This window comes from Oncorhynchus mykiss, chromosome 17 (genome assembly GCF_013265735.2).
Source record: "Oncorhynchus mykiss isolate Arlee chromosome 17, USDA_OmykA_1.1, whole genome shotgun sequence".
Classification (NCBI taxonomy): Eukaryota; Metazoa; Chordata; class Actinopteri; order Salmoniformes; family Salmonidae; genus Oncorhynchus; species Oncorhynchus mykiss.
This window is the reverse complement of record NC_048581.1, coordinates 64,026,884-64,053,044: the sequence shown is the minus strand read 5'-3', so window position 1 is coordinate 64,053,044 and position 26,161 is coordinate 64,026,884. Positions and strand designations below refer to the sequence as shown.

Below are 26,161 nucleotides of genomic sequence, written 5' to 3'. Positions count from 1 at the left end.
TCTTGAGGGAAGAGCCTATCATTGATAAAATGGGCTCACTTGTGTAAAAAATAATTGCCGTTTAATAGGCTAAATCTTAATGCAGACCAATTTATGTTGGGGCAGCAAGGCTACATACAGCATGTGACAATTTGACAATGGTATCTAGAGATATTAATGGTATACTGTACCTGACAACAATCATACAGTTGCTTGTGTGTGTGTGTGTGTGTTGTATTGATTTTTACACTCCAAAATAAAATTACTTAAAAAAGGAGAAGCAATTTACACTCGTTTTATTACCTCATATGATATTAACATTGAGTACATAGAATATAAGGGTCGTTCCACTTGAAAAAGTACAAGAAAGTATTTCGACACCCACCATCTCAGATTGTATTTAAATCATTTCTGTAGATAGAAAAAGATTAGATTAGCAATCCTGCAAAATTATTTAGTTGATCTCTGAGAAATTCATCGAATTGATTGCACCTAAATTGGCCATTTAAATGTATAGGATTCGTATAATATTCAATAAATATAGTACTTCAAATCCGATTTCCACCAAATATTTTACCCTTAAATCTTTGGAGAAAATATATTTTCTATTTTATTCAATTGGTTTCTTCATACTATAAAATAATGTAATGGAATTCTAAGAAAATCGTGTCTGCTAAATTAATATGGCATAGCCATATCAGGGCCTATCACAAGGACAACTCAAGAGTATGCTATTCTGTTATTCTGAAATAGACTTCTTTAGACCCGTCTACATGGATTTATTAGACTTTTTAAAATGTAGATGTTCCAAAGGTCTGCATCAGTGGCTTGTAGGTTATGCGTGGAAGCCAGGAGATGCTAAATGTGTTTATGTTAATTAACGGTCAATTACCGTGAAACCGGCAGTTATTCGCTTGACAATCACAACTGACAGAATGTCATGACCACCACAACCCTAGGGAGGACCACACACCATATCACTTTGTGACTCTAAGTTTACTTCGATATGATGGATATTTGTAATTTGCACCACCTTTTCTTGCATAATTAATTTTTCATACACAAAAAGATCCCACCATGTCGAACGAATTAATGATCTGTCTGCATTTATACAATTGTAACGAAACTTCCTGTTTCCATCACAGCTGTCATGTTTTTTTTTTTTTTTTTTAAATATTTAGGACTTTACTGGCCTAAAAATTGTGGATGGAAATGTGGTTCCTGTTATTAGTTACAGATGATTTGGATATGAAGTGTAAAAATGCTAATATAGGTACCGTTGACTTGCATTGGATATGTGCCACAAATGCTAAAAAGAAACAGTGGCTCGGTAAACAAAACCAAAGCATCGGTTGCTGTCATACCTTGTCCATAAACTGCTTACAGGGTAAGGAAACCAATACGTCAGTACGTCAGTTTGTGATTTGGGTGAACTATCCCTTTATTAACATTGAGGCTGCATAGAGTTGTTGGAGGTGAGATTGGCGCAGAGGAGGCTGGTGGGAGGAGATATAGAAGGTAGGGATCATTATAATGGCTGGAATGGGATGGATGAAATGGTACCAAACACATGGAAACAACCGGTTGGACTCCGTTCCATTGATTCCATCCCGGCCATTACAATGAGTCCGTCCTCCTATGGCTCCTTCCACCAGCCTTCTCTGGATTGTCGTGGGGTGTGGGGAGTCTGTGGGTGACTTTTGACAATTTATTTGGATTCCTCGTGTTTTACTCATTGTTAGAAAAAGGTTTTGGATGTTAGGTACTATATTTATTAAATATTAAATGAATCCTATACATTTAAATGGCCAATTTGGATGCAATCAATTAGTTTAATTTCTCAGAGATAAAATTATATTTAAACAAAATATTGTTGCTGGAATGCTTATCTAATCTGTTTTTTTACTACAGAAACTATTTCGGGAACAATCTGAGATGGTTTGTGTCATGGCTTGCTGAAATGACATGGAACGACCCAGAAGATGAGATGTGAGAGGAAATGTTTTCCTGTTTTCAGATATTGCAATTTATCTACCCTCTATATGAGACCAATGCATTGCTGTTCAATTGGAAAATGGACTTAGTTTTTTGCATTATATTCACACTTAGGGGTGTACTGTGCAGCAGAGAAAGAGTTGAAAAAGTTGAACATAGGCCTGATTGTCACAGCCTGTGGTAAAAGATGTGTCCCACTAGATGGCGATCTTCACAAGCAAGTTCACAAGAGCCAGGCTGATGGGTTCATATGTTGACTGCAGCCTATTATGTGGAAGCTAAACTGTAAACTGAATATAAAAAATATGTGAGAAAGCATACAAGTACATTTTGATTTTACATCTTGTTTATGAAGTGAATATAGTTATATTTTTATCAGAAATAGTTAAAATGCCTATGTGTAACAGCATGCCCACACTATGACCAGATGGATGATGGGAGAGAAGATACGGTTATTCAAGAAAGTTAGGAGGTTCTATGTCTTCTTTGTTCCCCTCTATCCACCCTTCTTTCTCTTCATCCTCATCCACCTATCCCCCATCAGTGGCAATCCTTCTCATTGGAGTCAGAGAAATGGAATCCATCCATTTGGATCACAACAGCTCTATGCTGAAGCTACACTTCTTTATCTTGACCCAGATGACCCAGGACCTCTCTTCCTTATGAAATGACAACATAATCCACTTACATGGCCTTCAGAAAGTATTCATACCTCTACTTATTACACATGTTGTTGTGTTACAGCTTGAATTCTAAATGGCTTAAATGTATTGTGTACCTTCAATGCCCCATAATAACAAAGTGAAAACATATTTTTAGACATTTTCGAAAATGAAATACAAAAATATTATTTTCAAATGTTTTCATGCTTTGTCAAATTGGTTCTTAATCATTGCTAGGCAACCATTTTCAGGTCTTGCCATAGATTTTTAAATAGATTTATGTCAAAACTGTAACTCAGCCACTCAGGAACATTCACTGTCTTCTTGGTAAGCAACTCCAGTGTAGATTTGGATTTGTGTTTTAGGTTATTGTCCTGCTGAAAGGTGAATTCCTCTCACAGTGTCCAGTGGAAAGCAGACTGACAAAGGATTTTGCCTGTGCTTAGCTCCATTACGTTTATTTTTTATCCTGAAAAATCCCCCAGTCCTTAACGATTACAAGCATACCCATAAAATGATGCAGCCACCACAATTATGCTTGAAAATATGGAGCGTGGTAGTCAGTAGTGTGTTGTATTAGATTTGCCGCAAACATAACACTTTGTCTTCAGACAAAAATGTAATTGCTTGCAGTATTACTTTTGCAGTATTACTTTGATGCCTTGTTGCAAACAGGATGCATGTTTTGGAATATGTTTTATTCTGTACAGGCATCCTTCTTTTCACTCTGTCAATTAGGTTAGTATTGTGGAGTAACTACAATGTTGTTGAGTCATCCTCAGTTGTCTCCTCACAGTCCTTAAACTCTGTAACTGTTTTAAAGTCACCATTGGCCTAATGGTGAAATCCCTGAGCGGTTTCCTTCCTCTCAGGCAAATGGTTGGGAAGGACGTCTGTATCTTTGTAGTACTTATTGACTCAAGACATTTCAGCTTTTCATTTTAAATAAGTTGTAAAAATGTTGAAAAACATTATGTGGTATTGTATGTAGGCCAGTGACAAAATAAATCTAAATGTAATCCATTTAATTTTGGGCTGTAACACAACAAAATGTGGAAAAAGTCAAGGGGTGTGAATACTGGATAATCAAGTGGTTTGAAGCGACATAGAGATGTGACTCCATTGTACCACAGCATTGATGTGGCAATGAAGCACATCAAATTTCAAACATTTCCTCCACTTCAGCTCTCTGACTGCAGGCAAATCTCATTGATAACCGCAAAATACTGCTCTATCGAAGTGAGAGAGAGGGAGAGAGAGAAAAAGGGGTTATTACTTTCCTGTTGCACAAGAGTGCAGTTAGACATATGAAGACGACTACTTCCTTATAATTACAATGACTATAATGTGCCGATTCAATAAATCGTTCAAGTCCAATATAAGGCTGGGAGACCTGTGTGTGTGTGTGTCTGTGTGCGTAGTGTCAGACCAGTTTGTGTGTGTGTGGTGCAGCAGAGCCCCTCTCCCAGGGCCGTGCGGTAGACAGGGGACACACACACTCGGCTGCTGGGGGCCAGGTGTGTGAGCAGCGTGGACAAGGAGCCAGGGAGCAGGTATAGGGAAGAGGACGCAGGGCGGGAGGGGATCTCTGTCTCACCCATCTCCCAGCTGAGCCAGTACCCCCTCAGACCCTCTTCGTGGCCTCGCCACCGGACCTGCACCTCATCTCGCCCCACTGGGGTCAGCTGGAGGTCAGCCAGGGCAGGCAGCACTGAGATACACACAGAGATAGAGGACAAGTTAGTGTCTGTGCTTTGTTATAAAATACATAAATCACAGAACAAAAAAAGAGAGGGGCCAGGCCCAAAGGTAAAAGTGGGAGGGATGGACTCCTTATAAAAGACTACGATAAATACACAGAGTATACAAAACCTTAAGAACACCTGCTCTTTCCATGACATAGACTGACGAGGTGAATCCACGTGAAAGCTATGATCCCTTATTGATGCCACATGTTAAATCCACTTCAATCAGTGTAGATGAAGGGGAGGAGACAGTTTAAAGAATGATTTTTAAGCCTTGAGACAACTGAAACATGGATTGTGTATGTCTGCCATTCAGAGGGTGAACAAAAACACACACATCTTACCCTCCTGAGTGCAGGCCTTGACAGACAAAGCCTTCTCTTTGCCAGTGGAGTACAGGGCACTGATGGTGACCAGGTATTGTGTCTCTTGCTCTAGACCAGTGAGCAGAGTGGTATTCTGATGTCCGTGTAGCATAACCATGTGGACCTGTCCACTGGGTAGAGCGCCATACTCTATCTGGTACCTCTGGACCTGCTCAGGCTGCAGAGGACCCCAGCTCACTCGCACCCTGTCAGGACCTGAGTCTGACACCGTGACCACTGCTGGGCTCAACACCTCTAGGGTGTGTGAGAGGAGAGGACAGGGAGGAGAGGGGAGGGGGATGACAGAAAAATAAAATTATTATTATTATGCACAACAAGTTGTTCAATAATGTAAAAAGATTGTCTACCAGTGATGATTTTCTATTAGACTATTCTTATTTCATATTTCTACCGCATCACTGAACTTTATATTCCACTCCCACATTCCTGACATCTATTCCAATCCCTTTCTTTCCATCCCCTCTTCCTCCTCTCCCAGTCTCTCTTCCTCCTGCCCTCTCACCGGGTAGTGTGGTGAAGTTGGCACTGAGGGTGTTGAGGTAGTCCTGGTTGGACTTTGGGGTGAGGGAGGCAGTGTAGCTGGTGTCTGGTTGCAGACCACTCAGCTTTATCCAGCTGGCATCCCCAGGGAGGGTTCGTCTGTGGTACTGCACCCCGCTGCTGGCCCCGCCACTAGGCTGACCCTTCCCGCCACCTGGCAGCATAGAATTATAGTGGACCTCATAGAAGCCTGTGTTGGCGCTGAGGACAGGACGCCACTGCAGCACGGCACTGTGGGAGGACACCTCTACCACCCGCAGGCCCTCAGCACTGATCAGCTCTAAGAGAGAGAAAGGTGGGGGGCGGGGAGATATACACCTCAGGTGGGGAGTTTGCATGGACACTACAGAGGCTGCAATCTCAGGACTGTCTATAAATACTTGAGTCTAGAAACTCAGAAACTCAGTTCTAGTCAAGTAGTATAGTCCCACCTCTGTAGTGTTAGAAGTGAAAACGGTATGTGTGCAGAATGGTTTTATACAATGCTGTGCTGTTTGAAGGGCAAATTGTTTTATTTCATATATTGTCATCTATTTCCTCTGTCTTTGTATCCACCCTTTGTGAGTCACTACCCCCTCCCTCCCTCCCCCCGCCCCACACACCAATGATGGCCTCCCTCAGGTCCTCTGTGATGATGCTGATGTCATCGATGTCCACAAAGTACAGGTGGGACTCGATGGGTGCGGTCACCACCCTCCGCAGCACCTGGTAGTTCCCGTGTCCTGTAGAGACAGCCAGCACGGACACGCCCGCCGTTCTCAGCTCTGCCATTGGTACATCCACCACGCCCGGCTCTACCCCATCCGTTAGCCACACAAGCACCTTAGGGAGCTTTGTTTCATCCCCAACTCCAGTCCTGGCTAGCAGCCCCTGTGCCAGTATGAGGGCAGCCTCAGTGTTGGTGTCCCCCTGGAGCTGCCTGGTCCTCTGCAGTGCCCCCTGTAGGCCAGGCTGGGTGCTGTGGGCGTCCAGACCAAACTCCAGGTGTGGCTCAGTGCCCACCTGCAGCAACCCCACCCTTACCTGGCCCTGCCCAAGTGAGAAGGGGAGGAGCAGCTCAGACAGGAAGCGCAGCAGGCGAGAGAACTCATAGGATGACACACTTCCTGAAGAATCCAACAGGAGCAGGATGTCCCCTTCACAACAGTTCAGAGCTGAGTGAGAGAGAGAGAGAGAGAGAGAGAGAGAGAGAGAGAGAGAGATCACACTAAAGCTATTTATCCCTGATACTGTATATCTACAGAGAGAATTGTAAGCAGGCATGTGGCTGCAAGCCCAGGAACAGATTCCACAAGGCAACAAAAAAACATTTGTAATGAAAAGCTTTTCAAAACACATTGTTTGCCAATGTTATTACCTGTCGTGGTAGTTCTTTACTTGCTAATCTTCCTATGTCCAAATCTAAATATTAGCTCTTCTTTGTGTGATCAGTCAAAATAAACTTTATTGGTTTAAGCCATTTTATTCAAACACAGACTGGGATCCAAGCCATAGAACACAGGACAACACAGGACAACACAGGACAAGAGAGAGGAAAGGAAAGAGGGATGACGAGACGAGTGCTAAAATATGGATAAAGGTATGTGGTTGAGAGATGACTGTCAAGGGGAGTGAGAGAAATTAAACAGATTAAAAACTGAGGATAGTTGGAAGAAAACGGACACAAACTAGAGAAAGAGAAAAAAAAAGAGAGAGAGCGAGAGAAATATAAAAAGAGAGACAGAGAACATTATGTGCAGAGAATAGCCACAGTCTGGCCAGACGCACTCTGATGAGCACATTATAATGGTCACTGGATCTTTATTCTCAGAAACAATTTAGCCCCAGTTGCTCTCTCAACCGTCTACATACAATAATCATTTCCAGTAAAATCTAAATCGCTTCTCCTAACACTCCAGTTTCTACACCCCAGCTTCTACTAACAAAACAAAAACACACTTGCAGTAAATTCAAATATAGTAGCTCATACATTTTCATTTGTCCTGTGTCTGACTCAGCTCTCTGCTGTGTGTTACTGGTGTGATAGAACGCCCAAGAGGCTGACTGCCAAAACAGGTTGGCAACAGCTATACAGTATATGGTTGGTAAAACAGTAGACATACCTCTGTCACCTCAGAGACAAGGGCATGTCAGATGAAACCCATCTATTTTTCCATCAGCTGTCATGACCTGTTGTAACAGGTGTATAACCCTGCAGGAATGCAGGAGCAACCCAATGATTTTGCTGTTCTAACATGCTATTGGGGTGATGCACTGACATGCTCTGGTCTAGTAAGAACAATACAGGTATCATTCAATCACAAGCTGACGCCTGATGGAGGTACAGACGCAGACGCACAGACAAAGACATACACAGATGACTGCCATCATCCAAAGGCACATATACATATTATGCATATTGCGTCACTTCTTCCACACATTTTATTCCACTTCCGGCAGAGCCTTTGTTATTTTTTTATCTCCCTTTATCCCTTTCTCACTCTCTCTCTCTCTCTCTCTCTCTCAATTCAATTCAATTCAATTCAATTCAAGGGCTTTATTGGCATGGGAAACATGTGTTAACATTGCCAAAGCAAGTGAGGTAGACAACATACAACACACCCACATAATCTTCAGCTCTCTGTTCCTTTCAGAGAGCCCTCTTGGAACAACATTCCACAATCATTCAACTTGTATAGAGCGCTAGAAAATGATGGTGGTGGTAGGGAGAGAGAGGGAGGGAGGGATGAGAGGAAATGAAGGAGAACAGAGATGAGGGAGAGCAGAGCAATCAGGAGAAAGGTATCAGCCAATGTCTGAAAACAACCATACAATAGTAACTACACAGATGGAGAGGAGAGAGGAGAAGAGAGCGAGGGAGGGAGGGATGGGAATGGAGGCAGAGGCGGTATCTCCTATTAACCCCTTATAAAATAGATAGAAGCTTCGTGAAATATTTGGAGAAAGGACAGTGTAAGTACTGCGAGAAAAAGAGAAGGATCATGAGAGAGAGATCAAAGGGATTTGCAGCTCTCTTCCCTCTGCATTCCACAGTGAGCTGTTTGTGAGCAAGAGAGACTGCGTGTGAGGGTTGTAATAGAGAAGAAGTATGGCTTTTCCGTCAAACCCTAAGTCTCTGTTTATGTAATTAAAAAGTAGCTAAAAAACCCATTAAGCTTTGTTCCCACCTTTATGACCTGTACAAAAATGTCTCCAAAGGCTTTGCTTAATATTTTTCAAATAAACCTGAGTCATAGATCCAAATGTTTACTTTTAATTAGTTGGGGACTACCATAAGCGTGGATATATTATTACAGCTTTGTTACTGTAATTTGGCAAACAGAATGTTACCTGTTTCCAGAACAATTCTGGCCGAAGTCAGCAGGGCAAATGTTTTTCTTGAAGACAGCAATATCAATGAAAGACAGAGCTTCCATTGTCTCCCTTTCAACTGTAATGCCAAGAACGGGAAGGCTCTCTCTCTCTCTCTCTCTCTCTCTCTCTCTCTCTCTCTCTCTCTCTCTCTCTCTCTCTCTCACACACAAACACTTTACATGAAAAATATTAACTCTGTCAATAATACAATACACTTATACTATACCCAGTAAATAAGTTACTATTTTGCGGGTTTAGGCTATACCACACTAATAGGCCATGTGATCAGATAAATATTACGATGCATCCTAAGGTCATTGTTAGAAAAGTAATCCCGACTTTAATCAGCGCCAAATATGCAAAAGCTATCTCTCTAACCGTGACACACCTGTCTAAGGTAGGCTAAACTCACCTGCGTCAGGCACAACGTTTTGTGTGTTGCTTGTCCGAAGTAACACACCGAACAGCAAACAGGAAAATCCAAACCCCCCCATCATAAATTGGATAAATACGTTATGATGAAATTGATCAAACAAGTGCACCCTCAACGGGATCTTCCCATGTCACTGTCCATGGCATTGTTGTCCTTCCCTTTCACATTCCCTCGAGCTTCTCATGCGCCAAGGGATCAGTCCGTTTTTAGTTGTACAGCATAATTGTATCAAGGCTGAAAAGTCATTACGAACTACTACCCCCCCCCCCCCCCCCCCCCCTCCACACACACACACACACACACACACAAGGGCACTCGCGTGCGCACACACAGACAGCGGAGACCGCGTTATCCACACTACCTAATTTAAAACGTATTAGAAGGCGCGACACTCCCACTACCACAGCACGAATTTACCCCCTTCTCCACAAGATCAACTGATAAGGAAGTGCTTCTTCGATTTCATGTCCTCCTCGGCTCTGCTACTGTTTCACCCTCCAATATATGTTGGTCCTCTACTGCCCCTTCTCTTTCCCTTTCTCAAGCGTCCTCCCCTCAACAGTCAATAGTTTTTCAGCGTCACTTTTGTTGAACTTCGTCCCTGTTTCGGACATTATCCAGGATACTTCACATTAAATAGCACAAATGTGATTACAACTTTATTGACTTCATTAGTAGGCTATTATGGTCGCTCTACACTCATACACTACATGACCAAAAGTATCCTCATCGAACATATCATTCCAAAATCATGGGCATTAATCTTAGGCCTCACTCCCCCCTATCTGAGATACCTAATGCAGCCCTTCACATACACACCCTTTCTGCCAGTCACATTCTGTTAAAGGTCCCCAAAGCACACACATCCCTGCGTCGCGCCTCTTTTCAATTCGCTGCAGCTAGCGACTGGAACGAGCTTCAACAAACACTCAAACTGGGCCGTTTTATCTCCATGTCTTCATTCAAAGACTCAATCATGGACACGCTTCTTGTGATGTATTGTTGTCTCTACCTTCTTGCCGTTTGTGCTGTGGTCTGTGCCCAATAATGTTTGTACCATGTTTTGTGCTGCTACCATGTTGTGCTGCTGTGTTTTGTATATATATATATATATATATATATATATATTTATTTATTTTGAATCCCAGCCCCTGTCCCTGCAGGATGCCTTTTGCCTTCTGGTAGGCCATCATTGTAAATAAGAATTTGTTCTTAACTGACTTGCCTAGTTAAATAAAAATACAAATATGGAGTTGGTCCCCCCTAAAACAGCCTCCACTCGTCTGGGAAGGCTTTCCACTAGATGTTGGATCATTGCTGCGGGGATTTGCTTCCATTCAGGTACAAGAGCATTAGTGAGGTCGGGCGCTGATGTTGGGTGATTACGCCTGGCTAATGGTCGGTGTTTCCAATTCATCCCAAAGGTGTTTGATGGGGTTGAGGTCAGGGCTCTGTGCAGGCCAGTCAAGTTCTTCCACAGCGAACTCAACAAACTATTTCTGTATGGACCGCGCTTTGTGCAGTGGGGCATTGTCATGCTGAAGCAGGGAAGGGCCTTCCCCAAACTGTTGCCACAAAGTTGGAAGCACAGAATAATCTAGAATGTAATTGTATGCTGTACTGTTAAGATTTCCCTTCACTGGAACTAAGGGGCCTAGCCCAAAGCATGAAAAACAGCCCCAGACCATTATTCCTCCTCCACCAAAATGTACAGTTGTCACTATGTATTGGTGCAGGTAGCGTTCTCCTGGCATCCGCCAAACCCAGATTCGTCCATCAGACTGCCAGATGGTGAAGTGTGATTCATCACTCCAGAGTACGTGTTTCCACTGCTCCAGAGTCCAATGGTGGCGAGCTTGTTGCTACTAGATATTTCCACTTCACAATAACAGCACTTACAGTTGACCGGGGCAGCTCTAGCAGGGCAGAAATTTGATGAACTGACTGGTTGGAAAGGTGGCATCCTATGACAGTGCCACGCTGAAACTCACTGAGCGCTTCAGTAAGGCCATTCTACTGCCAATGTTTGTCTATGGAGATTGCATGGCTGTGTGCTCGATTTTATACACCTGTCAGCAACGGATGTGGCTGAAATAGCAGAATCCACTAATTTGAAGGGTTCCTCACATACTTTTGTATATATAGCAATACCTGAACCCCCTTCAGTGAAAGGGTTTGTGCTCTACTCAGGGATGGGAGGAGCAGTGTTCGGGCATGTCCTGAGACAATGCAGACTAACAGGGTGGAGTGGCAGCAAACTATTCATTGCAATAAACACCTAAGAGCCTTTTATTTTGATTGTTGCACTGACTCTATGCACACTCACAGGACTCTACACAGTCACACAATATTGAATTAGCATATTTTATAAACAAAACATACCTGCCCAGACCCACTAGCCTCCACCCCTATGTCCAGCGCCCTTATCACTTTCCTCCACATGGCCACAAGCTGCACGATTTTGTTTCTCTCTGTCGCCCACGCACTTTACATTTTTAGATAAAGCAGTTGACCTTTCCATTGCATGAACGACAGAGGATTGGCTCATTTTCAGTTTGAGTCAACGTTTTTTAAAGATAATTGATGAAAAGAGTTTTGTCCAACCCATCGGGTATCTCAGTTCACCCTCACATGTCATGTCTTGAAATATACAGACAGACAAAATAAAAGTACATTTACATTGCAATACCTCTGACATCTATCTCTCTACCTCCACCCAAAACCTTTGAATTTTGTAACATTCCCAGAAGGCATTAGTCATTAGTAGTTTTACACTTCAGACATGACTCTACCCCTGTGCTGTAGAATTTCTCTTCTATAATAAATTCTGTACATTCATTTATACTGGATTAAGTGTACATTTTTGTTAAATGTAATCTCATTAGTGATGTTCTGACATTTTCTCCATCTTGTTCTTTTAAAATTTGGTTCCAATAGTTTATATTTATATCTAAGAGATTGTCAGTTGGAAAGGCTCTCTGCAAGCTTTTGTATAGCTTACCTATCATATGAATATAATTTTCTTACTCGAATAGGATTCCCTCAAGATTGCGCTGATGTCCGAATGACTTCAAAATTAATTAAAAATTTTAAGTTGGATGTATTTGAAAATATCTACATTGGTCAACCCAAAATAGCTTTTTACAGTTTTCCACAATTGTTTACACATGTTTTTCCAAAACTCTAAACACAAAACACAAACTGCAAAACTCTAGCAAAAGCAAACACTGCATTCAAAACTATTCTCTTTACCAAATGTTTTTTTTGCATCAAAATTACATACACGTGTCATGTGAATAGATCTGTCTAACAATCAACAACACACTGATGTGCTCAACACAAAGCACTACTATGAGAAAAACGAAAAAAGACATTAGGCTGCATCCTGCCTCTCATTTTGGTCTGGCCACAGTACCTCATCTACATCACAAGTGATGTTCTCCCTGGCCACAGCACCTCATCTACATCACAAGTGATGTTCTCCCTGGCTAAACAGCACCTCATCTACATCACAAGTGATGTTCTCCCTGGCTAAACAGCACCTCATCGACATCACAAGTGATGTTCTCCCTGGCCACAGCACCTCATCTACATCACAAGTGATGTTCTCCCTGGCCACAGCACCTCATCTACATCACAAGTGATGTTCTCCCTGGCCACAGCACCTCATCTACATCACAAGTGATGTTCTCCCTGGCTAAACAGCACCTCATCTACATCACAAGTGATGTTCTCCCTGGCTAAACAGCACCTCATCTACATCACAAGTGATGTTCTCCCTGGCCACAGCACCTCATCTACATCACAAGTGATGTTCTCCCTGGCCACAGTACCTCATCTACATCACAAGTGATGTTCTCCCTGGTCACAGCACCTCATCTACATCACAAGTGATGTTCTCCCTGGCTAAACAGCACCTCATCTACATCACAAGTGATGTCCACTCTGGCCACAGCACCTCATCTACATCACAAGTGATGTTCTCCCTGGCCACAGCACCTCATCTACATCACAAGTGATATTCTCCCTGGCTAAACAGCACCTCATCTACATCACAAGTGATGTTCTCCCTGGCTAAACAGCACCTCATCTACATCACAAGTGATGTTCTCCCTGGCTAAACAGCACCTCATCGACATCACAAGTGATGTTCTCCCTGGCCACAGCACCTCATCTACATCACAAGTGATGTTCTCCCTGGCCACAGCACCTCATCTACATCACAAGTGATGTTCTCCCTGGCTAAACAGCACCTCATCTACATCACAAGTGATGTTCTCCCTGGCTAAACAGCACCTCATCTACATCACAAGTGATGTTCTCCCTGGCCACAGCACCTCATCTACATCACAAGTGATGTTCTCCCTGGCTAAACAGCACCTCATCTACATCACAAGTGATGTTCTCCCTGGCTAAACAGCACCTCATCTACATCACAAGTGAAGAGGCATGGAGGGGATGGAGGTCATAGTCCTGAAAAAAACTCTTTAGGAATGAGGGATATGGTGGGAGGTATAGAACAATAAATTGTGGGTGGTCGATGAACCAGTTGCGGACCAGAGCAGCCCGGTGGAAACTCACGTTGTTCCAGATGACAACATACCTGGGCTGCTCTGGTCCACCCCTCTGCTCGGCTGGAATGAGGATGACATGTAGTGTGTCCAGGGCGGTGTTGTAGGGATCAAGGTTGGCATGGTGATGGAGGACGCCTTGCTGTCTAATGGCTGCACACATGGTGATATTCCCTCCACGCTGTCCAGGGACATTCACAATGGCATGGTGGCCAATAATGTTCCGTCCCCGTCCCCTTCTTTTGGCTAGGTTGAAGCCAGCCTTATCAATGTAAATATAAACGTGCTGAATTGTGACATAGACCTAGAGCAGTCAATATGGTGAGGCACAAAACACTGGATTACGGTACTGTAATGTGTCTGTACAGTGCCGATATGATAGTAAATTCACAGTATAGTACTTACTTGCACATATTCATAGCGCTGTTCCTTAACCCTCTCTGTGTTTCTCTCAAATGGCACCCTGTAGACCTGCTTCATCCGGAGTTGGTGTGTAGACAAGCCCACCTGGTGAATGTTATTGAATATTGTGTTGTCTGCAATTATGTGGTTTTGGATTTCCCGTAGTGTAATGGTATTGTTTGCCACCACCATGTTCACAAAAGCGGTCTCCAGTTCTGGTGTGAACAGCCGGTGTCTTCCACCATAGTCGGGCCATCTACTGCATCTTGCCTATGCCGCTCTGTACCATCACTCATTCATATATCTTTATGTACATATTCTTTATCCCTTTACACTTGTGTGTATAAGGTAGTAGTTTTGGAATTGTTAGTTAGATTACTCGTTGGTTATTACTGCATTGTCGGAACTAGAAGCACAAGCATTTCGCTACACTCGCATTAACATCTGCTAACCATGTGTATGTGACAAATAAATTTGATTTGATTTGATTTGATCTAAGTTCTGAAGAAGATCCAAAAATATGATATGACTGGTTTCAGTGAGCTAAAATAATATATTTTCTTTCATTATGAAATTACATTAGCGTAACATTGGCCAACAATCACTGAGTAACATAGGCCTACTGATATGCCGGACTGCAGTATACTACGGTATACATACATAAAGAGCATATTGTAGATGGTAGGTAATTTACTGGTTGTCATTTCTGAATGTACGGATGATAGATGAAATCGTGTAGCGGCTCAGGTTGGCCTGAACTCTCTGCCCAGCCTCCCTCATACTCAATACATGGTTGGGCACACGGTAAACCAATGTGGCCCTGATCTCGTCTGAGACAACTGTCCTTCCTCGTCCTCGTCCTCCTCTTCCTCCTCTTACTTTCACTCCTTCACCTCTAGCTCTTGTTTCACCATTGACTTCCATTTTCCTCCAAAACAGGAGAGCTCATTTGTGGCCTATTATAGAGCTAAAGCTTTGATTTCTAAGTGAACAATTCAGCAACTAGTGTTTACACCTGTGAGGAGTGGGTGTTGCCAATTTGTGTATAGAGCTTGGCATTGTGATTGGCATTGCTTTCCAAAGGGACTAAAGAGATTTTAATTTTGAATGTTGTGCCTAATGTAGAGAACTGTGTATAGTGTTTTGCAAAAGGTGTGATATAGAATTGAAAACTGAGTGTAAAGCAGGAATTGTGCTTGCAATTTTGCAGACTTGGTGTAGGGATTTAGAGTTTCAGGTTTCGGTGATTGTGTTTCAAGGTCCAATTTTAGTGTGTAAACAATTGGGAAAAACTGTAAAGCTGTCATGGAAGTATATATCTATCCCATTACCAAGTCATTTATGGTTTCTTTGCCTTCAGTTTTCCATGTGGGGCAATTTGTCGATTCATTCTTAAAAGCTATTCAAGGATTGTTCCTTAAGGTTGTGTTTCTAGGGAGGGATATTGGTTCTTGTAAAATAAATTTTCCCCATATAGTTATAGTGTTCTTAACTATGAAGTTTTTAATGTTTTCAGCTTTATCCTTTGAAAACCACCCTCAGACTTTTTATTCTATGAGTTTAATTTGCCCTACCTGCTGCTAGCCTAGTAGTTAGAGCATTGGGCCAGTTAACTGAAAAGTTGCTAGATCAACTCCCTGAGCTGACAAGGTAAAAATCTGTTGTTCTGCCCCTGAACAAGGCAGTTAATCCACTGTTCCTAGGCCATCATTGTAAGAATTTGTTCTCAACTGACTTGTCTAGTTAAAGAAAGGTTACATTTAAAAAATATATATATAAAGTCTTATGACCGAGTATACTTTTTTAAAGAATGTCTTTGGTGGGGCAATTGGTATTACCGGAAATAAATACCAAACTTTGGCAGCCATGCTATTCTAAAGAGGATTTATGGGAAGATTCTTCCATTGAATTAAATCTGCTTTCTTATGGTTGAGTAGTGGAATAAAGTTATCTTTATATATTTGTTGTCACTTATTAAGCATCCTAAGTATTTAATATGTTTTTGTGGTCCACTTGAATGATTGCTGTAAATCGTGAGTTATTACTAAGAATTTTCATTATTGCCATTATTTCATTTTTCCCCACTTTCCCCAGTTTTTATAACCAGGGTTTTTTGCAAATAAGTTTAGTTTATATTCATGTTTACCAATCCTGATTATTTCTGCAAGCGGTTCAATTGCCAGTGCAAACAAGAGGGGGGAGAGGGGGAATCCTTGTTTTGTACCCTTTTCTAAAGCAATTTAATCAGATGATGTATTATTTGTGTATATTTTAGTTTTAGGATCATTATACAATATCTGTATTTCATTTATAATTTTAGCTGGAAAATGGAAAAGCTTCCAAAATTTTGACTAGAAACGGCAATTCAAGACGATTGAAAGCCTTTTCCGCCTCAACAACTATTATTGATAAATCTATATATGTTTTCTTGATGTATTGTATTAAACTGAAACATGTTCTTGTATTTGTTTGTAAGTGTCTATTTTTAATCAACCCTATTTGATTGATATGTATCAGGTCTGGTAAGACCTTTGCCATTATTTTGCTTATAAGTTTAGCTATTATTTATTGTCACATTTTCTTAAATTTATGGGTCTATAATCAGCAGGGGATTCTCCAAATCCTCCTGGTGTTTAATATAACTGAAATAACTGTTTGATACATGGAACTAGGAAGTACTAAATTAAGTCATGTGTGTTGTAATTGTTGTAAATAGGAGGGCTACTTTGTCCCAAAATGTTGAGTAGAATTCTATGGGAAAGCCATCCATTTCGGGTGCTTTTCTCCGTGCAAATGTTTTAACAGTATCTAATATTTATTTCTGGGTTATCTCTTTTTTTAATTATTATTTTTGTCTGCTGATAGTTGCTTCAGAGTTGTTGATTGTTTAAGAAGGCTCTAGGATCCGTCCCACTATTGTTTCATTCAGATTGATATACATTTTCATCAAAACTTTTAAAATTGTCATTAATCACATTGTTGTTTGTAATTACCGCTGTTGTATCTTTTACAATTATGATTGGTTTAGCATGTATTCATTCTGTAAGAGCTGCAAGATATTTAGCAGTTTTTTTTGCCAATAAATAGTATGCTTTATTTGAGTTGAACCTATAGTTGTTGGCTCTCTTCAGCAGTAAAGGATCCTATTCCTGCTTATGTTCAGACATTTTATTTTCTTCTTTACCCTGTAAAGATTTTAGAAATTTTAATTTCTAAATCAGATAAAACTTTTGCAGAGTATGATATCATTCCCCTAATGTATATTTTAAAGGCATCCCAAATGATATCGGGGGTCGGCTTTTCTTTGTCCTCTATGTCTACATTTGTAATGGTAAACGTTTTTATTTTTCCATTTATCACTATATAATTCATTTTGAATCCAGTAAATTGTTAAGTGCATTTTTGGAAGTAAAAATGTAGTCAATTCTTGAATAGCTTTTCTTACTTTGAGAAAAAAAAGGGATTTTGTAGTTGGGAATAGTAATCTCTAGGTGTCCTGTAAATTATTTGTAGAGATTTCATTTTTCAGCTTCTTTGGAGTCTCCCATACATTTGCTTTTCTTATTACAGTTTTTGACAAATGCATACACATGATTTCTGAAACTATGACTCCTTTTCTATGACTCTACACACAAAACCCCAAAACACACACATTACATGCAAAACGTCACACATCTCTTGCAAAACCAAAGACTTCATTCAAAACTATTTTAACTCTTCTCAAAATTGTGTTTTTGCATCAAAACTCTACACACAAACCATGAAATGATAAGCTCTTATACACATCAACTACACACAGATGTGACAAATGTAAAACACTACTATCTTGTGGCTTTTCCATGTTCAGTGGAGTTCACGGCAGTTTGTCATAGCACTCACACGTACATGTGCACAAATATATTCCGTATGTATGCATATTCAGCATATATTTACACTATAAACAGAAATGCAAAAATTGATTTCAGGATGAACAGTAACAGACAAAACAAATACAGTAGAAGATAAACAAATAGGCTAGTTACTATAAAGAAAAAACAATGCATCCTGTCTCCTATTTGGGTCTGGCCATAGCACCTCATCAACATCACAAGCTATGTTCTCTCTGGCTAAACAGCGGGGGAAGTAGCGTCTGGAGTGGCGTATTCAGCCCTGGCATGCCCCCTTTCTATGTCACCACAGGCCTCCTCCATCGCCTGGAAAAGGGGTATGCGTTGGTGGGGTTGGTGATCGTATACCTTCCAACGCCACGCCAAAAATAACTCTTCTATTCAAATCAAATGTATTTATATAGCCCTTCTTACATCAGCTGATATCTCAAAGTGCTGTACAGAAACCCAGCCTAAAACCCCAAACAGCAAGCAATGCAGGTGTAGAAGAACTGTGTCTAGGAAAAACTCTAGAAAGGCCAAAACCTAGGAAGAAACCTAGAGAGGAACCAGGCTATGAGGGGTGGCCAGCCCTCTTCTGGCTGTGCCGGATGGAGATTAAAACAGAACATGGCCCAGATGTTCAAATGTTCATAAATGACCAGCATGGTCAAATAATAATAATCACAGTAGTTGTCGAGGGTGCAACAGGTCAGCACCTCAGGAGTAAATGTCAGTTGGCTTTTACTTTCTTTTTGAGAGTATCTCTACCCCTCTTGCTGTCGCTAGAGAGTTGAAAACAGCAGGTCTGGGACAGGTAGCACGTCCAGTGAACAGGTCAGGGTTCCATAGCCGCAGGCAAAACAGTTGAAACTGGAGCAGCAGCACGGCCAGGTGGACTGGGGACAGCAAGAAGTCCTCATGCCAGGTAGTCCTGAGGCATGGTCCTAGGGCACAGGTCCTCCGAGAGAGAGAAAGAAAGAGAGAAAGAGAGAATTAGAGAGAGCATACTTAAATTCACACAGGACACCAGATAAGACAGGAGAAATACTCCAGATATAACAAACTGACCCTAGCCCCCCGACACAAACTACTGCAGCATAAATACTGGAGGCTGAGACAGGAGGGGTCAAGAGACTGTCCCCATCCGATGATACCCCTGGACAGGGCCAAACAGGCAGGATATTGGGTTTAGAAATTGAGAATATGGTGGCAGGTTGAGCATCAAACGGATGGTCAATGAACCAATTGCGGACCAGAGTAGCCCGGTGGAACCTTACGTTGTCCCAGATGACAACAAACCTGGACTGCTCTGGCCCATTCCTCTGGTCATTGGGAATGAGAATTTTATGCAGGGTGTCAATGAAGGTGATAATGTGGGCAGTATTGTAAGGACCAAGAGTGGCATGATGATGGACACTGTTCTAACTAATGGCTGCACACATTGTGATGTTGCCACCACGCTTTTCAGGGACATTGACAATGACGCGGTGTCCTATGAGGTTTCTTCCCCTGCATCTTGTTTTGGCTAGGTTGAAGCCGACCTCATCAATGTAGACGAAATCATGATGCTCTGCAGCAGCATCTAATTTCATAACCACCTGAAACAGACAAGACAAAACATTATTGGATGACAGTATGAATAGACATAGAGTAGTCAATATGTAGCACAATACACGGGAATACAGTACTAATGACAGGATAGTATAGCTTACTTGTACGTATTCATAGCGCAGTTGTTACACTGTCAGAATTTTGCTCAAATAGTACTCTGTGGAGCTGCTTCATATGAATCTGATGCCGTTTCAGGAGACGGCCAAGTGCGGATAAACTCACCCTATTTATGTTACTGAATGTTGTGTTGTCAGTGATGTGGTGTTGCAGTTGTCTTAAACGTATGCGGTTGTTTGAAATGACCATATTCGCTATGTGTTGTTCCTGCTCTTCTGTCAACAGCCGGTTTCTTCCTCCATTAAAGGGTCATCTAGCAATTCTGCAAAAACATGATGTGAATGGTTAGGGTGCAAGATTTCTTTCAGTATGAAATGAAATGTTACTGTAGTGCTGTAAGTGTTGCAGTGCTGTACGTACAGTAGCATGGTATGGAGGGTAGGTTTACTTACCTGTTCTCATTTCGAAATGCCCAAATGACAGTTGCTGCAGTGTTGCGGCTGAAGTTAGGCTGGACCCTCTGCCCAGCCCCCCTGAAACTCAAACCATGGTTGACCACACGGTCAACCAAAGTGGCCTGGATCTCATCTGCAATTGTTCTCCTTCCTCCACTTCTTTGGCCCACTCCTCGTCCTCGTCCTGGTCGTCCTTCTCCTCCTCCTCTAACTCTCTCCAAAATTGGCCTCCATTGTTGTCCAAACCAAGAAAGCCAACCTGAAGCCTATTTATAGTGCAGAAAGTGAAGTGAAGAAATTAGCTATAAGTGTTTTCACAAGTGAGTCCTGGGTGAAGGTAATCGGTAAATGAGTGTGGCATTTGGAATGCCAGTGTTTTACAAATAAAACACAAGACCTGTTAGTTTTGAATGATGTGTCTAATGTAGAGAACTGTGTTTAGTGTTTTGCAAAAAGTGTGTTTTACAATTACAAACGGAGTGTAAAGCAGATACTGTGCTTGCAGATTTGCAGACTTGGTCTGAGGATTAGGTACATGAGTTTATGGTTTCACTGAGTGTGCCTCAAGTACCACTTTCAGTGTGTAAGCGACTGTAAAAAAAACTTTACAACGTCTGTCAATCTTATCAAATGTATGTCTTAGTTCACCTGCTAAAATAATACTTCCTGTCTGGATTTGTTCTAATATAGTTTGAATTCTATCAAAAACACCAGATATGGCTCCTGGTGGGATATACAATGAAATCAATGTGTATTTTTCACCATGTAAGGTACAATTCAATATTAGAAAACAGCCTTCTTGGTCCATATGCTAGGATATAAGGGGAAATGGTTTATTCTTATTTATCAGGATACCTTACACAACTGCTGTTACTACAGTAGTTGGCGGTATAGGCTTCTCCAACCCAGCTGCTCTGTAAATGTTCAACTTCTTTTTTTTATTTTTTATGTAACTCATGCAAAAAAAAACATATCTGCTGACAATCTCTTTAGGTGTTCGGGAACTATTTGCTATTTTCCCCCATCATGGAGCCCTTGGACATTTCATGTGATACATTGGATTTTGTTGGTCTGTATTTGTATACAATCAAACTTATTCTTATCTGTTCTGTCTATCATTGAAGAACCCAATAAAAAAAATGAACAGAGTGTGGTGGGCATTCCATAGAATTGGAAGATCCTAGTATACATACATAGTTATTGTACACATTACATACAGTGCCTTCAGAAAGGATTCAGGCCCCTTGACATTTTCCATATTTTGTTACATGTTAGCAAATGTATAAAAAATCTATTTAAAAAATAAATACCGTATTTACATAAGTATTCAGACCCTTTGCTATGAGACTCGAAATTGAGCTCAGGTGCATCCTGTTTCCATTGATAATCCTTGAGATGTTTCTAGAACTTGATTGGAGTCCACCTGTGGTAAATTCAATTGGTTAGACATGATTTGGAAAGGCGCACACATGTCTATACAATGTCCCACAGTTGACAGTGCATGTCAGAGCAAAAACCAAGCCATGAGGTCGAAAGAATTGTCCTTAGAGCTCCGAGACAGGATTGTGTCAAGACAGATCTGGGGAAGGGTACCAAAACATTTCTGCAGCATTTAAGGTCCCCAAGAACACAGTGGCCTCCATCATTCTTAAATGGAAGAAGTTTGGCTGCCCGGCCAAACTGAGCAATCGGGGGAGAAGGGCCTTGGTCAGGGAGGTGACCAAGAACTTGATAGTCAAACTCTAGAATTACTCTGTGGAGATTAGAGAACCTTCCAGAAGGACAACCATCTCTGCAACACTCAACCAATCAGGCCTTTATGGTAGAGTGGCCAGACGGAAGCCACCCCTCAGTAAAAAGGCACATGACAGCACACTTGGAGTTTGCCAAAAGGCACCTAAAAGACTCTCATACCATGAGAAACAAGATTCTCTGGTCTGATGAAACCAAGATTGAACTCTTTGGCCTGAATGCCAAGCGTCACGTCTGGAGGAAACCTGGCACCATCCCTACCGTGAAGCATAATGCTGGCAGCATCATGCTGTGGGGATGTTTTTCAGTGGTAGGGACTAGGAGACTAGTCAGGATCGAGGCAAAGGTGAACAGAGCATAATATAGAGAATTCCTTAATGAAAATCTGCTCCAAAGAGCTTAGGATCTCAGACTGGGACAAAGGTTCACCTTCCAACAGGACAACGATCCTAAGAATACAGCCAAGACAACGCAGGAGTGGCTTCGGGACAATTCTCTGACTGTCCTTGAGTGGCCCAGCCAGGGCCCGGACTTGAACCCAATCAAACAGCTCTGGAGAGACCTGGAAATAGTTGTGCAGCAACGCTCCCCATCCAACCTGACATAGCATGAGAGTATCTGCAGAGAAGAATGGGAGAAACTCCCCAAATACAGGTGTGCCGAGCTTGTAGCGTCAAACCCAAGAGGACTCGAGGCTGTAATCGCTGCCAAAGGTGCTTCAACAAAGTACTGAGTATAGGGTCTGAATACTTATGTAAATGTGATATTTCAGTTATTTATTTGCAAAGAAATTAGCAAAAATGTCTAAATCTGTTCTTGCTTTGTCATTATGGGGTATAGTGTGTAGACTGATAAGGAGAAACAAACATTTAATACATTTTAGAATAAGGGTGTAACTTAACAAAATATGGAAAAAGTCAAGGGGAATACTGAATACTTTCCGAATGCACTGTATGCTACATTTCCTCTTTAATAGTTTTTTTTCAGTGTCCATGTATCTCATTGGCATCGGCCAATTCTATTATTACTTCTTAGAGAAGAACAGTTACTTGGGGACAATAGTCTAGATTATATTGGGGGGACGGAAAGGAATATTGCCTCAATTTTCGATAAGCCGGTCTTGGGCATCACTGTATGTAGCCTAGTGTGTTTATCTGTTTTTTCCGCTTCTGCCTCTCCTCAGCGCACTGGGCTCTTTTTCAACTGGAAATGTTTCCTGCATCCTGTTCAGGGCTTCATCTGCGGTGTGAAATCTAATCTCTGTGTTCCCTTTCCACAGTACTGCCGGGAATCTGAGTTTAGACTTGATTCCTTTTTCCTCCAGTACCTGTATGATCAGAATGAATTGCTGGAGTTTTTTTCCTCAGTCTAGCAGACAGGTCCTGGACAAATCAAATGGACTGGCCCTGGACCTTGATCTCTGTTCCCTCCTGTGCCCTCAGAATGTTAAATTTGGTCTGATAGTTCCACAGATTAAAGATTACCATGCAAGGGTATTTAGCGTTCTTCTGCTTCACGCCGATCCGATGGCATCGCTCCAGATCCTCTGATATCAGCTTGATCACGGAGCTGGAAAGATCCCCAATATTCTCACATTATTTAGTCTCGATCTGATTTCTGGCTGATCCAGTTCATCTTCTAAAGTTTGCACCTTTGTTTCCAGAAGGTCCATTTTGTTGTCTTGTTCATCCATGAGCCCACCATATATGTACATATCTGACTCGATAGACTACTTTTCTTTTGAGCAAATCTACTTTTTTAACAACAGATTGTAACAGTTTGTTTATTTTGGTGAGCATTGAGAGCACTTTAGCTATGTTTTCCTAAAAATCCTGCAGCTGTTCGCTGTTCTCATTTGCATCTCCATAGCCATGACGTTTTGGTTTTGAGTCTCAGCATTGCTTTACTCACAGACTGGTTTGCTGTTGTGAATAACTGATCACTCACTCCTGGTTACTTGGTGACATATTAATCTATCAATTCTAAGGCTTAATTTATGATACATTGTCTGGTTTCTTCATACACCCATAGTATCGGTACGCACATGCGCCTCTCCAAAATACAAATCCAATGAAATTAGATTTTTATTCCATAAAGATTGTAATTGTGTCAATATCAGTGGAGGCTATTGAGAGGAGGAAGGGGAGGACAAATCCTACTCAGTGAATTAAAAAAAAGAGTAAATTGTGAAACATTAATTAAGTTATCCTTTTTAGATTAAACTTGGGGCGGCAGGTAGCCTAGTGGTTAGAGCATTGGACTAATAACCGGAAGGTTGCAAGATTGAATCCCTGAGCTGACGAGGTAAAAATATGTTCTGTCCCTGAACAAGGCAGTTAACCCACTGTTCCTAGGCTGTCATTGAAAATAGGAATTTGTTCTTAACTGTCTTGCCTAGTAAAATAATAATAAAAATATATATATATTCACAGCACCAAATAACTGATTAAAACACACTGTTTTGCAATGAAGGTCTATGGAGGCCTCAACAGCACTTCCTGGCGTAGCAGCTAGTTAATTCAGCCATCTCAAACAGAGAGGAATACTATTTATGTTAGCTAGCTGACTAAGGCTATCCAACACTGGAAATTTTCCAAGTCAAGATTAGCGTTTGGTCTTAAGAATTTATTTCCAAAGGGTTTCGCTGTGTAACTGCTAAACTGCTTGCTATACGTACAATGAGAGCCCACTAGTGGATGTTGAGCGGGATGTATAATTGAAACGAGCTGGACTTTTGTCTGTGTCAGAGACGTGGATGTTGAACGGGATGCAAGGACGTCTCCATCAAGGAGAGCCACTGGTCAACTGGATGCAGAAGTGTAACCAGCTGGACTGATTCCATAGTAGTTAGCATTATTTTTCATTTACATTTCATAATATATATATTTTTCTAAGGCTTATATGTTGTGTTGGACTGTTGTTTCAGACATTCATTAAGATTAAACTCTGCTTTTATTGTTGTAAACACAATTATTATAGTAGCAGTCAGGTTAGCTAGCATACTAGCTAACAATCATAATGGGTTTGTTGTCAGCCAGATTAACATTTGAATTATTTTGAGTGTAATGCTGTTGTTGGGTGACAATGGTATGAACATATATTCAGCATTATATTCATGCGAGAATTATAATATTATTATAACCCAAAATAAATGTGGAATAGCATGTATATTTAGAGTAGTTGCAATGCAGTCTGGGAGTCATACACTGCTCAAAAAAATAAAGGGAACACTTAAACAACACAATGTAACTCCAAGTCAATCACACTTCTGTGAAATCAAACTGTCCACTTAGGAAGCAACACTGATTGACAATACATTTCACATGCTGTTGTACAAATGGAATAGACAACAGGTGGAAATTATAGGCAATTAGCAAGACACCCCCAATAAAGGAGTGGTTCTGCAGGTGGGGACCACAGACCACTTCTCAGTTCCTATGCTTCCTGGCTGATGTTTTGGTCACTTTTGAATGCTGGCGGTGCTTTCACTCTAGTGGTAGCATGAGACGGAGTCTACAACCCACACAAGTGGCTCAGGTAGTGCAGCTCATCCAGGATGGCACATCGATGTGAGCTGTGGCAAGAAGGTTTGCTGTGTCTGTCAGCGTAGTGTCCAGAGCATGGAGGCGCTACCAGGAGACAAGCCAGTACATCAGGAGACGTGGAGGAGGCCGTAGGAGGGCAACAACCCAGCAGCAGGACCGCTACCTCTGCCGTTGTGCAAGGAGGAGCAGGAGGAGCACTGCCAGAGCCCTGCTAAATGACCTCCAGCAGGCCACAAATGTGCATGTGTCTGCTCAAACGGTCAGAAACAGACTCCATGAGGGTGGTATGAGGGCCCGACGTCCACAGGTGGGTGTTGTGCTTACAGCCCAACACCGTGCAGGACGTTTTTCATTTGCCAGAGAACACCAAGATTGGCAAATTCGCCACTGGCGCCCTGTGCTCTTCACAGATGAAAGCAGGTTCACACTGAGCACATGTGACAGACGTGACAGTCTGGAGACGCCGTGGAGAACGTTCTGCCCTCTGCAACATCCTCCAGCATGACCGGTTTGGCGGTGGGTCAGTCATGGTGTGGGGTGGCATTTCTTTGGGGGGCCGCACAGCCCTCCATGTGCTCGCCAGAGGTAGCCTGACTGCCATTAGGTACCGAGATGAGATCCTCAGACCCCTTGCGATACCATATGCTGGTGCGGTTTGCCCTGGGTTCCTCCTAATGCAAGACAATGCTAGACCTCATGTGGCTGGAGTGTGTCAGCAGTTCCTGCAAGAGGAAGGCATTGATGCTCTGGACTGGCCCGCCCGTTCCCCAGACCTGAATCCAATTGAGCACATCTGGGACATCAT

At 41.9% G+C, this 26,161-nt stretch overlaps 1 protein-coding gene across 1 annotated transcript; it reads right to left on the bottom strand.

Annotated features, from left to right (window-relative positions):
• Window positions 1–258: 258 nt before the first annotated feature.
• Window positions 259–9,890, bottom strand: LOC110494367 (von Willebrand factor A domain-containing protein 1). Its single transcript, XM_036950426.1, has 5 exons — window positions 9,074–9,890; window positions 5,910–6,461; window positions 5,270–5,587; window positions 4,726–5,001; window positions 259–4,347 (listed from the first exon to the last, which is right to left on the bottom strand). The coding sequence occupies exons 1-5, from the start codon at window positions 9,156–9,158 to the stop codon at window positions 4,004–4,006; spliced, it is 1,575 nt and encodes a 524-aa protein (XP_036806321.1). The 5' UTR covers window positions 9,159–9,890; the 3' UTR covers window positions 259–4,003.
• Window positions 9,891–26,161: the final 16,271 nt, after the last annotated feature.

Bases quoted from the DNA above. Each gene is read 5' to 3' on its own strand.
- LOC110494367 (XM_036950426.1), bottom strand. From the start codon at position 9,158: ATGATGGGGGGGTTTGGATTTTCCTGTTTGCTGTTCGGTGTGTTACTT. The intron at 5,002-5,269 runs GTGAGAGGGCAG...CACACACCCTAG, and splicing joins CAACTTCACCACACTACCCG to AGGTGTTGAGCCCAGCAGTG. The intron at 4,348-4,725 runs GTAAGATGTGTG...TGTGTATCTCAG, and splicing joins CAAGGCCTGCACTCAGGAGG to TGCTGCCTGCCCTGGCTGAC.